The sequence below is a fragment of the Macroventuria anomochaeta genome (genome assembly GCF_010093625.1).
Source record: "Macroventuria anomochaeta strain CBS 525.71 unplaced genomic scaffold BU25scaffold_55, whole genome shotgun sequence".
Taxonomy (NCBI): domain Eukaryota; kingdom Fungi; phylum Ascomycota; class Dothideomycetes; order Pleosporales; family Didymellaceae; genus Macroventuria; species Macroventuria anomochaeta.
The window spans coordinates 19,864-32,206 of record NW_022985416.1 but is presented as its reverse complement, the minus strand read 5'-3'; the positions used below and the strand labels follow the sequence as shown (position 1 = coordinate 32,206).

General features: G+C 54.6%; 4 protein-coding genes across 4 annotated transcripts; 3 read left to right on the top strand and 1 right to left on the bottom strand.

Annotated features, from left to right (window-relative positions):
* The first annotated feature begins 224 nt into the window (after window positions 1-224).
* Window positions 225-3,692, top strand: BU25DRAFT_237491 (DUF1740-domain-containing protein). Its single transcript, XM_033701480.1, has one exon. The coding sequence runs from the start codon at window positions 425-427 to the stop codon at window positions 3,542-3,544; it is 3,120 nt and encodes a 1,039-aa protein (XP_033555634.1). The 5' UTR covers window positions 225-424; the 3' UTR covers window positions 3,545-3,692.
* A 1,783-nt stretch (window positions 3,693-5,475) lies between these two features.
* On the top strand, window positions 5,476-7,237 carry BU25DRAFT_404417 (glycoside hydrolase family 18 protein; the record flags this gene model as incomplete). Its single annotated transcript, XM_033705122.1, has 5 exons — window positions 5,476-5,725; window positions 5,779-6,079; window positions 6,130-6,326; window positions 6,377-6,729; window positions 6,782-7,237. Coding segments are annotated over 5 exons (1,557 nt in total), but the record flags the coding sequence as incomplete, so codon positions are not given.
* Window positions 7,238-7,467: 230 nt separating this feature from the next.
* BU25DRAFT_463660 (uncharacterized protein) lies at window positions 7,468-8,271 on the bottom strand (the record flags this gene model as incomplete). Its single annotated transcript, XM_033710620.1, has 1 exon — window positions 7,468-8,271. One exon carries the CDS (start codon window positions 8,269-8,271, stop codon window positions 7,468-7,470), a length of 804 nt encoding a protein of 267 aa, XP_033555632.1.
* A 574-nt stretch (window positions 8,272-8,845) lies between these two features.
* BU25DRAFT_416096 (uncharacterized protein) lies at window positions 8,846-11,616 on the top strand. Its single transcript, XM_033707697.1, has 2 exons — window positions 8,846-9,005; window positions 9,060-11,616. Exons 1-2 carry the CDS (start codon window positions 8,852-8,854, stop codon window positions 11,555-11,557), a joined length of 2,652 nt encoding a protein of 883 aa, XP_033555631.1. The 5' UTR covers window positions 8,846-8,851; the 3' UTR covers window positions 11,558-11,616.
* The last annotated feature ends 727 nt before the right edge of the window (window positions 11,617-12,343 follow it).

Sequence of the window (12,343 nt, the reverse complement as noted above, 5' to 3'; positions counted from 1 at the left end):
CCCAAAAGCCATCGGACGCAGCAGAACGACGTGGATTATTGTCGTGGCGGGAACGTTGGTCTGCAGTCGCAAAGCTCCAAAATTTCTCGACGATTTCTCCAAGATCCATGCATAGACCAAGATTTCGCGCACAGAGCACCAGACATTTTACAGTGCGCCACTGAGACCAGCACCGCAGCTAGCCATCTGAGCTTCGGCACGTGCATCCTCCTTCACGCATCCATCATCACCATGCGCGAACCTCGTGCAAGAGCAAACGCAACGATCGGCGCTATGCAACCCTGAAGCCGCACAGGCGTGGCGTCTCATCGACTACCCCTCGTCACCTAGGCCTTCCGTCTCTCACGGGATCTTGGCTGAGCGTTGCAATCAAAGTCGAGGCACACTTGTCTGCAACGCTGTGACACTGGCCACGATCAGCAAGATGAGTGCAAGCGCTCCGAAGTTTGCAAGCTTCCGGCCCAAGTCCAAAGCCCCTGAACAGCCACCGCCGGAGGATCTTCGGCGGGAAGAGAAAGAACAGGGGCAACGAAAACCATCGAGAGAGAAGAATCGTGATGAGAGGAATCGCGATGAGAGGAATCGTGATGGGAGGAATCGTGATGAGAGGAAATCGCCGCTACGCGAGAAGCGAGAACGCGCCAGAGATGAGCCCTCCAAGAAGGCCTACTTTAGCGACCGTCGAGGGGATCTCGACATTGTCAGGTATGGGACATTGAACCGGTACGACATCCCTGGTTATCGGCGCTGCGGCTATGGTAACGTTCTCGGACTGCCAGATCAGAAGATTGATCGCGAATACTCGACTGAAACGAAAATCTACATGACACCACTCGTGCGTCGGCGACAGAAGCGAATGCTTACAGACAAGCACGCTGCGAGAGAGGGCAAACGTGTGCTGCGGCTTGTCAAAGCTGCAGAAGACCACCGGAACGATGCGACTCGTGACTACATTGCACTCTCCAGCACTGGCAAACGAAAGCGAGGTTCTGGCAACGACAGCGGGGAAGACGATGATGTTGCACCGGCCCCGGACTATCGAGGTATTGAGGACAAGCGTAACCCCGGCAGAGCTGATGACCCGGATACCTGCTATGAGTCGGGAACGGAGGCTGCAGCTGCAAATTCTGAAGTCACGCAGAAGAACTCCAGGCTGATTCGCGAGACTCGTGACGATCCAAAAAACCTTCAGGCATGGATGAACCTCATCGAGCACCAGGAACCGATGATGAAGCTGGACTGGGCGACCACTGACTTGTCGGCGGCTAGTAGGCTGAACTTAGCTGATGTGCGAATCTCAACATACGAAGAAGCTCTGCGCAAGGTCGTTGACGACGAGGCGAGTCAGATCGAACTCCACATTGGCCTTTTGCGAGAGGTGCAGCGGCACTGGGACGATGCGAAAGCGGCAACAAAGTGGCAAGACGCGCTCAAGAAACACCCTCATAGTGTAAAGCTCTGGCTCGGATATCTCGACTTTGTCCAATCGACGTTTTCGAGGTTCAAGTACGAAGACTGTCGCGCTCTTTTCTCTCAAGCTCAGGATGCGCTACGGTCAAGTAGATCTACAGAGGATACAGTCACCCCAGAAGCTAGATTGCATCTGTTCGTCCGTCTGACCACGATGATCCAAGAAGCTGGTTACCAAGAACTCGCGCTAGCGACGTGGCAAGCTGTTCTCGAGTTCAGTCTACTAGCGCCACATGACCTTACCGGCGACAAAGTGCAGCAGTTCGAAGAGTTCTGGGAGAGTGAGGTCCCTCGCATTGGCGAGCCAGACAGCAAAGGCTGGCGGCATACATCGATCGAAGAGGCGATGCCGCCGCCAAGCTCCATCACCTTGGAGACATCTCGATCCCCAAAATCGTCACTCGATGAGTTTCGAAGACACGAGATCGAGTCCGTGAACAAGCTTCGCTACCCCGGCCGCTCCACAGATGATGTTGGCGAAGACGATCCCTTCCACACAATCTTCTTTTCAGATCTCAAGGACTACGTCACGAACTTGCCTTTGGTCTCGCGTGAAATGCAGATAGATGCATTCTTGTGCTTCTGCGGACTTCCTCGTCTGGCCAGGACGAACCCGGGTTGTTCTTGGTGGGCTGATCCATTTTCGCAGAGCAGAACATCTCACTTCCAGTCTGCGACCAAGACAGGGTCGGAAAATCTTTCATACCAAGAAGCGCTCTCGCGGTACTCCCAGAGCCCATTCGCCCATTTTCAAATGACAAGCGACCTTCTGGTACAGCAGACATTCTCACTCGACCCCTCCATGCTCAGTCCGGACTTCGCCAGAAATGCCCTGAAGTTATTGGCCATGAATACTCCAGAAGGCGAGCTTGTTGGCGAGTACCTTCTAGCTTTTGAGTACAGGTACTTTCCCTCGGAGGTAGCCAAAAGCGCAAAGCGGCTGCTCAAGGATCGACCTTCAAGCCTCCGGCTCTATAACATGTATGGGCTGATCGAAGGTCACTTGGGCAATCCCGGAAAGGCCGATCATGTCTTTCACGCCGCACTCAACATACAGTCCACCTCAGCGGATCGTCTGGAACTCTTGAGCAGCCACATCTGGCAGGCTTTGATCAAAGACGATAAGGTCGAGGCATGCTGGCGACTCGTACAGAGCCAAAGCAGATCGACAGCCTCGCGGATGTCGAGGCCTGATTCTGTCTGCATCCAGACGACCCGGACTGCGTTACAGGTCTCTCTTGAGAACGCGCTTCTCAACAAGGACTACCTATCCGCAGTTCTGAACACAACCTTTCTTGCGCTCCTCGCCTACCTGTCCAGCGACTGCGATGCGTCTGCTGCGCTGAGTATGCACAGCAACCTAACTGCCTGGTTTGCCTCCCACAAGCTCGCATCGTCAGTACACGCGGAAATCCACGCGCAAGCCATAGCACGCTTGCTCGCTTACCACGTCACTCACACTTCCATCGTAAAGCCAGCCTTGCTCCGCACGGCACTTGAACCTCTCATTGCCACTTTCCCCAACAACACGATCCTGCTATCCACCTACGCTGCCAACGAAGCACGCTTCTCCATCGACGACCGTGTACGTGGCAACATGCGCCGCGTTCTACACACCTCGCCTACTGCCAGCGTCGTTACCTGGGCTTTCGCAATTCATCACGAGATCTTGAAGGGCGAGATTGCAGGCTCGACATCACACTCAATACGTGCGCTGTACAAGCGCGCCACGAACCTCGATGCGTCTGGTGCACATTGTCCCGCGCTATGGAACATGTATCTACAGTTCGAGCTCGAGCAACTGTGCAAAGAGCAGAACTTACGGCCGAACAAGCGACCGCGCAGAGATGGCAAGAAGGGTAAGTGGGAGAACAGGATCGATGAGGCGGAAGACAAGGTCAAAGAGACGTTTTACCAAGGCTTGAAGATGTTACCGTGGGTTAAGGACTTCGTCATGTTGGCCTTTACGGCAGCGAAAGATGTGTTCGGTGACGAGGAGCTTTGGAGGCTCTACAGGGTGATGATGGAGAAGGAATTGAGAGTCTACACCGAGATGGACGAATCGGAGACTTGAGGCTCAACATGTCATTTTGCACGATACTGTCATCCTGTGAAGGCCACCACAGCGCCAACATCGCGACAAGATCGACACAACATCACCACCCCAGTCCTTCGACACATCCCAATGTTCACAATCAATCCGAACCACCGCCCGACATACACATTTTCCAGGCATATAAGCCGTTCTCGCTGCTGCTCAACTGTGTCCACAGGACACTTAACACAGCACCAAGAACTTGGACGAAAATCATTCTCAAACACTCACAAACACCACGAGCATAAGACACAAAACTCAAGATGCCTGACTTCTCATACTGGCCATGGTCCTGCTGCCACCATCCCAACCCCGAATCCAGCTTCCGCCCCGATCAGTACCCTAGCTTCAAGCAGAAGCCCAACGGTGCCCGTCAGCCTGGTACGCATTTCCCAGACTGGGCTCATTCGAGCGAGTGCACCTAGAGTCTCAACCAGGCGCGCTGCCGAGAGATAATCGATCTGGCGGAGCTGGTGGATGGACGAACACCGGCGGAGGTCCGTATGGGAGGTATGTACCGTACGACAGGAACGCGGGGCCGCCTTGGAGTAGGTAGCAATGATGCACCCTCGTTTTATCTTGGGTAGCAGGATAGGGCTACTCAAGTTGGATGAGGACATCATGTAGGTATTAAAGTATTCAAATGACTCCCCAATCGTCAGAGACGAGCAGTGGAAATGCAGCCTTGATGTTGATTCTCTGCCTCGATGCATCAAGTGCGATCGTTCGTTGTTGCCTTTCTATGCATGCTTTCATCCAATGTGTTCAAGTTGGACTGCATGAACCTTTGTGCACCGAACAGGAAGAGGAGAGGGGCTGCTGCTAGCGCGTTTGAGCGCGCCTGTTTCGTGTCAGGTGGGGTTGCTGGCGACTTCACGTCTCGCGCAAATCACCTCATCCATCACCAACGAAACGTTTTCCACTGTGCCTAGATCTTGCCGACCATAAGGTGTGTAACATACTGCGATATGAAGTGCTCGAGTCATCGAGTGCCCTTCCTCGACCTCGAGGAGGAGTGAGCTGAGAGTCAATGCGTCACTACAGTTTAGTCTGCGGTCGAGGAGCGGCAATGACTATATATGCATACTCCTTTGCCAAAAGCTGCCAGGTTTGAGACTAGTAGCCGTCCACTTGATGTTTCTTAGCTTTACCTCATCGCTTGCTCTCGATTGTCGTTACACTTGTCCGCTCGTGTTTTCTTCTCAATGTGTCCTTCATCATCGCTCAATCATTTGTCGAAGAGGTGGAAACAATGGTTGCTGCCTTTGGGGGTTTGCAAACCGCTAACCCTTGTCAAGCCGTTGATTTGTGTGGCCCGTCATCTGCTAACAAGCTCAGTCGCAACTCAATTTGGACAGTACTCGTGTATAAACGGATTTCCAAATGATTGAAAGACGAGCAGATCTTTCTCCACTATCGTTTACCCGATTATATAGTCACTACTTGTCCGGTCTCGACAACGTACATGGCTTGTGTTGAGCATCTTCCGGCAGCCGTAATGCTACAATGTCAGAAGCGTCGCACAATGCTCGTTGACAAGTTCTAGGAAAGCTTTCACCGACTGCGCCTCAGCTTTGTCACTGCCTGTGTGCACAGAGATCGAGTACCTGCATGTATCAGGTTGGGCGACACAAGCAGAGCACAATCTGGGTGAAGGTATCCCCAACCTCGGGAAGCCCCCGAGTCTGTCGCATCAGCAACTACCTCCAGACCGGCTTTTCCTTGCGACCTACCTTCACTTCACCCCCGCCCCACTTACGCCGGTCCTGCCGCATTTGTAATCTTCGCCCACCTCGCCCAGCTGCTTTTCCTCCTCACCACCAGCTGCAGCTACCGACTCAGCTCGCAACTTCCGAATTGAGCACATATCTACAGCTTCTTCCTTCCTTCCGACAGCGCATGCGCACACCATGCGGCTGTCCCTCTTCTCCGCCTTGCTGGCGCTAACTGCGGTCGGCCCCAGCAATGGTAACTCCAACCTTACCTTTTTCGGCGCCCCGCGCGCTTCTCTCGACGGCGTTCTCTCTGTGCTCAGCATTGAAGAGGACTACATTCTTCGGCAAACCGACAGTGTCTCCAACACGTCCTTTGGCGCAGCTGGTCCACTCCAGTGTAGCGCCTCCAACCCGTGTGCTGATGGTAGCTGCTGCAACTCCCAAGGTGTTTATCAACTCCAGTCTGTCTTACACTGCGGCTTCACTAACATTGTTCAGGTCAATGCGGCTTCCGCGACGAACACTGCAAGAGCAACTGCGTTGCCAACTGCGATGCTACGGCCCCCTGCGGCGTGAACAGCAAAGGTGGCTCTCGGACTTGCCCACTGAACGTCTGCTGCTCATACTTCGGTTTTTGCGGCGCTTCAGAGGCTTTCTGTCGCGACACCACCGCCTCTGGCGAGAGCACGCCCTGCCAGAAGCAATTCGGCAAGTGCGGCACTGTCACCACGCAGTCAACTCCCACGTGTGGTAAGGATAGCGGTACAGCTTCCCGCAAGGTCGCCTATTACGAGGGCTGGTAGGCCAATGCTCATTTCCAATGTCACTGGGACAGTTACTAACATTCAGCGGGAACACTCGACGTAGGCCCTGCGACAAGGTTTGGCCAGCCAACATCGACACGGCCGGACTGACGCACCTGATCTTCTCGTTCGCCACCATCGACCCCACGACCTTCGCTGTTAGCCCCATGCACCCTGACGACGAGAAGCTCTACGCAGACTTCCTCGCCCTCAAGGATGGCTCCAAGAAGTGGATCGGCATTGGTAAGTTGCCCATGACACTACTCACTCTAACACGTACTAACTCACTACAGGCGGTTGGGAATTCTCTGACGCCGGCGCCACTCGTTACACGTGGTCGCAGATGGTAAGCGCCAAGGCCAACCGTGGCGCTTTCATTGCCTCACTGCTTCGGTTCCTCGACAAGTGGAAGTTCCAGGGTGTCGACATTGACTGGGAGTGGCCTGGCGCCGAGAGCCGTGGTGGAAATCCCGCCATTGACAAGCAGAACCAAGTCGACCTCACGAAGGAGCTCCGCGAGGCTCTAGGCTCACGTGGTCTTTCTGTCGTTCTTCCAGCACAATATGAGTACTTGAAGAACATCGACCCGAAGGCGCTCGAAGCCCAGGTCGATAGTTTCAATGTCTTGGCGTACGATCTCCACGGTGTAAACACCCATCCATCGTATATTCGATGATTACAATGCTAACATAACACAGCTCTGGGATGCCACCATTCCTGGCTTAGGCGCCCGCGTCAAGCCGCACACCGATCTGAAGGAAATCGCCACCGCCCTCGACTTGTTCTGGTTCAACGACGTGAATCCCTCCAAGATCAACCTAGGTATCGCCAATTACGGTCGCGGATACACTCTTGAAGACGCCAGCTGCGCGCGGTACGATTGCCCGTGGACTGGTCCTTCCAACGCCGGCGAATGCACCGAGCTCGCAGGTGTCCTGTCGCAGTGCGAGATCCAGCGGATCATTAGGCAGAAGAATCTGAAGCCTGAGATCATCGATGGCGGCGCGGGTGTCAAGCAGATTGTCTTTGATGGGCAGTGGGTTGGCTACGATGACAACGAGACTCTGGGCCTGAAGATGGAGCTCGCCAACAACCGCTGCCTTGGTGGTACGACGCTGTGGGCTATCGACTACGCTTCTTGCGGCGGCGGCGGTCCTGGCGGTCCGGGTGCACCGCAGTCGAGCTCTGCTGCCTCTTCTGCACAGGCTCCTGGCGTCTCGATTGCTCCTTCGACTCCTGTCTCTGTCGCTCCATCCGCCGCTATCTCAAGCGTGCCGCCATCATCCTCAGCACCATATTCCGCACCGTTATCTGCTGCGTCGTCGACAGGACCATCACCTGATTCTTCGACCGTCTTCAGCGTAGCACCGTCCTCCCAGACGTCTCAAGCCTGGTCTTTAGCTGTTACGCCGACCTCAAGCATGCCTCCGGCTAGCTCTGGAGCATCATCTGCGACTTCGTCTGAGGCCGCCTCCACTGGTGCCCCGCCTGTCGTCGTGGTGCCTTCGCCTGTATCGTCGCAGACACAGCAGTCCTCGCCGTCTTCCTCTGCCACGATCGTGACTGCCTCCGAGGTGAGCTCAACGGTGCCGTCATCAAGCGTTGCAACCTCACAGGAGGCTTCCACCAGCAGCTCCTCCTCATCCTCTGGTAGCTCAGCATGGGCTTCTTCAGCTGCCTCAAGCACTGCATCTGTGTCATCCAGCTCATCGTCTGCTAGCCAGTCTTCTTCGCAGGCAACTTCGGAGGCAACGTCATCTCTGGGTTCATCAGCTGTCTGGACCTCCAGCTCCTCGGATGTTGCCTCCACGGCCTCTCCCGCCCCTTCGAGCACTTCTGGTACTTCTTCGTCTTCGGCTTCGGCTTCTACGACTGCCACTGGAACGACTTCAGCCTGGGCGTCAAGCTCTGCCGATGCGTCCTCAAGCAGTCGCACGTCCTCTGAGCAGTCGTCCGCAGCCACCTCTTCGATTGTGCAGTCATCCCAAGCTTCAAGCGGCACAACCTCGTCGGTCGCGTCGTGGACCTCGTCACCGTCCCAGTCCAGAGCTACCACCGGCGAATTCTCACAGTCAGTCCCACAGTCTTCTGCAATGATCTCTGCGAGCGCATCGTCGTTCCCAGCTTCCAATGTCACGGCTACTTCTGGTGCATCTTCTGCAGCATCTTGGTCAGCAACCTCCAGCATTGGAGGATCTCCATGGGCATCCTCAGCGTCAGACCAGACCTCCGCCTGGAGTGCTTCGATGACTTCAAGCACAGCTCAGACGTCACCATCGTCTCAGTGGTCGAGCACCGCAGCATCTTCGGCCGCCATATCTTCAGGATCTCAGGGAGGGAGTAACACCATCACCTCCAGCCCGGATTTTACGTCGGGTGTATCCAGGACACAAGATCAAGAGCGTACCACGACGGATGATCACGGCAACACTATCATTGTTATCATCACGCAACCTAACGATGATGATGATAAGCCTGATTCGACCAAGACCAAGGACCACGAGGATGACAAGACCCGAACCAATGACCATGAGGATGACAAGACTAAGGACTCTGGCGGTGATAAAACCAAGTATCCTGACTCCGACCCGACGGGCAAGCCTGGTTCTGATCTGACGAGCAGGCCCGGTTCGACCACCAACTTTGACCCTGCGAACACTGGCGGCGCCACTGCGACCACTCACCCAGGCGACGAGACTACTCCAACTCTTACAGGCACCACACCCCCTCTAGGGACTTCTACAGAGGCGCCTCCAGGTGGCGGCTTAATGAAAGGCTGTGTGCCGAATGACTGCGTCGCCGAGTGTGCTCCATGGTATGCCATTAGTCTTGTCCTCTTCAAGCGTCCTTTCTGCCCTTGCAAGGTTGTGACTTGCAAGCCGGATGACGATGAGGACGATGACTGCAACCTGTTCGGATGCGGTATGTTATTCTGGAAAGTGCTTTTGTTTTACGACCTTGACTGACTTCAAGCAGGTTGCGGATGGATGGGTCTTCCTTTTGGCCCTGGATGCGACATCACTTCCGAGTTACCGAACATCTTTCCTCTTGGTCTCTTCGGACCTAACCCTTGCCTATTCTTCGGCGGTTGTCCACCTGGTGTCGGTCCTCCCAATCCTGATCCATGTGGGCCATTTGGCTGTAATGGATACTGCAACCTCCCTCAAGGTTGCGATCCCTGTCCACCTGAGATTTGCGGCGGTCCCCTCAAGTGTCCTAAACCGGAAGGTTGTGGCCCGACGCCTGGACCTAACCCAACGCCTAACCCGACACGCCCGACCAAGTGTGAGAAGGAACAGGAGACGACGGTGACCGAGAAGCTTGTTTATTGCAAAGAGAACATCAAGCTGGAGCCAACAACCATCGCGTCACTCAACTTCACACTTACGAGCACGTTGACATCGATGTGTCTGACGCCGATTTTGTACACTCGGACGGGCTGTGGTGTACTGGATACCACTGCGACTACCACAATCTCCAGCTTCACGACGACCTCGAGCAATAGTGCTCCCATGTGCTCTCGTGTCCCGCTCGATCTCAACAACGATGAGGGCGATAACGAGCAGCCAACCTCTTCCGAAGGTCCATCTTGTACTCGCGCCCCACTCTCGCTGGATGATGATGAGGGAGACAACGAGCAGCCGACCTCTTATGAGGCGCCTGCCTGTATTCGCGCACCGCTCTCACTAGATGATGACGAAGGCAACAACGAAATGCCTGCCGATACATCTTCAAGCTTGTCGTTGTCGTTCTCTCACACGGCCTCTACAACCTCTTCGGCCTTCTCCTCGACGCCTACACCTTCCTCCAACTCCTCGAGCATTGTGTCATCCACGAGCATGGTTATGACGTCTTCATCCTCTTTAGTGTCGCGAGTACCTCCACCGTCCATACTGAGCATGTCAACGACCCCTCCATGGGGTACTGACATTCCCTCTGGCACGCCAGCACCGGCCAACTGTCCAACCTGTAACGAATATTTCGACAAGTGCGTCAAGGGCAGGTGCAATTCAGACGGCTCCAACGCCGAGAAGTGCGCCAAAGAATGTCTTGCAGCACTGTGTTACAGTGGTGACAGCATCAACTACTGCAAGAAAGGCCCTTGCCGACCCGCCGCCTGTCCGAAGGAAAACCCCATGACCTTTGAGAATGCTCAGCCTGGAGCTCCCTTCACCACGGTTTTGTTCTTGTCCGGCACGAAGATCACTGTCAGTCCGACTCCGAGCTACTCGACGGTAAGCTTGCCACACTCGCCTACTCCGACTTGCAAACCAGGCCACACGATCTCGCCTACCGGCAATTGGACAGTGTTGGTCGAGCACGAGATCAAGGAGAAGCCCGACAACGCGACTCTTACGTGGCGACTGTGGGACGAGCACGGCTGCGAAGCTGGCTCGGGCTCGGGCTGGAACAACATCCTTGGTGCCAATCTTACTCAGGAGATCGGAGCATGGGATCGGGCTCCAGGTTGGAATATGGGCTATGCACTCCACACGCACGTCACTGAGTCCACGAGCGCGTCGCAGTCAGAGATCGAGTTCGAGATCTCGAGGTTCCCCGCCGGCTGTATGGAGATTTGCTGGACGAAATGGAAAATCAACACTCGGGATGAGAGCAAATCTTGGCAGATTACCGATGATTGTGCCCGACAGTGTGGTATGCGGAAGCTCGGACCGACTGACGTTGGCTGTGATGACGGTATCAACAAGTGGCACGATAACGGCGACTCATCGATTCAGAAGCGAGGAGGCTATTGCTGGTTCCACATGTCATTCGAGCCTGGCGATGACAGGGCTTCACCGCCACCCAAGCCCTGGACTCGTGACAGTCGATGGACTCTGGAACTCGTTCAGCAGATGGAGTACGAGGATGCTTCGATTGAGTGGTGGCTTAAAGACCCCAACGGGAACCATGCTGGCCACTTCTGGTTCGGACTCAATGCAGAGGATGTGGACGTAGTCGGCAGCACCTTGATTGAAACCCAAGACCGCGACGCTCACCCTGAGCTCAAGATGCGGTACAAGATGCTTCTCACTGTGGCTTATCCTCGCAACAAGGACAACACCACCATCACGCTCACTTACCAGAACGGCAAGATTGATGGCTGCAAGTACAGCTCAGATACACCTAGCAAGGTGCTTGGCCTGTTACCGCTATGCCAACCATCCTACCAGACCGAGAGCAATGACAGGACGAAGCAGTCCCACCTCAATGACTGCTCCTCCGATCCGGACCGCAAGATTGAAATCTGCCCTACATCGATGCTCGCTGCAAAACTCGAGTTTTCGTGCGACAAGATTCCCGACGCGTTCTACCCGAAGGGTGCAGGCTTTGAGCGCAAGTTCAAGTGCTGGTGGCCGCATGACTTTGTCGCCCCTTACGGAAACATGGATGATGTAGGTACAATGGATTTCGGTGGAATGAATGGTACTTTCAGCGCATTAAGAATCGATAGTGAGGTGAGTGTTTCTTAGACGAACGCGACTTGGCGCTGAGCAAGGGATAATAATTGTATGAAGATTCGTGACTGGCGTTTTGGAGTTTGGAGAATGTAGACCGACGAACATGTACAAGAGATAGGCTAGAATTTCGTATAGATGTTGACTTCTCACATACTCGATCGCGCGTGAACTTCCTTTTCTTCGTCATCGTACCTCCAAAGTCCATCATCAATCTGTGACTATCGCAACGAAGCAGCTGGGAGGCGGCTGCAGCACCCTGACTGCCTCCAGGAGTCACTCGCTGCGCATATCATGGGCAACACGATGCATCATCGAGTGAGTCTTCTCCACCCCAGACCTCCATTCGCCAAACTAAGAGCACAGGAACCGAGGCCCTCTCATCGAAATATGCACATGGCTGCTTTCAAGGCTCTGAATACGTCCATTGTCGCCTCCCCCAGAAGTGGTGCCCTAATTCTGGATTCGCTGGTTGCGATTTGAGACCAACATTACGTGGACTAGAGGTCTTCACGACGTTTTTGGTGCGCAGCATTCGCCTTTGGCGTGTGCGACTTCAAACTGGCATATCTAGCTCTGGAGGTTCCCACGACTACGTCGACAGTCGCAGTTTGCTTGGATATGTGTGAGTTTCGATTTGAAAGCTGAGTGGAGAAGGTGTTCACAGTAGCATCAGAAGTCAAGAGTGAGAGCTGCGTGGTAACAGGGTTTGGATATTGGGCAGGAGACTGGAAGACCCGAATGGACTGGGAAGAACCCCGTGCACAAGTCTGATGCATATGTTCGTGTGAGGTTCTCGAA

Excerpts from the sequence above, each read along its gene's own strand:
- BU25DRAFT_237491 (XM_033701480.1), top strand. The coding sequence starts at position 425 with ATGAGTGCAAGCGCTCCGAAGTTTGCAAGCTTCCGGCCCAAGTCCAAA.
- BU25DRAFT_416096 (XM_033707697.1), top strand. The coding sequence starts at position 8,852 with ATGAAAGGCTGTGTGCCGAATGACTGCGTCGCCGAGTGTGCTCCATGG. Across the intron at positions 9,006-9,059 it reads CTGCAACCTGTTCGGATGCG|GTTGCGGATGGATGGGTCTT; the intron begins GTATGTTATTCT and ends GACTTCAAGCAG.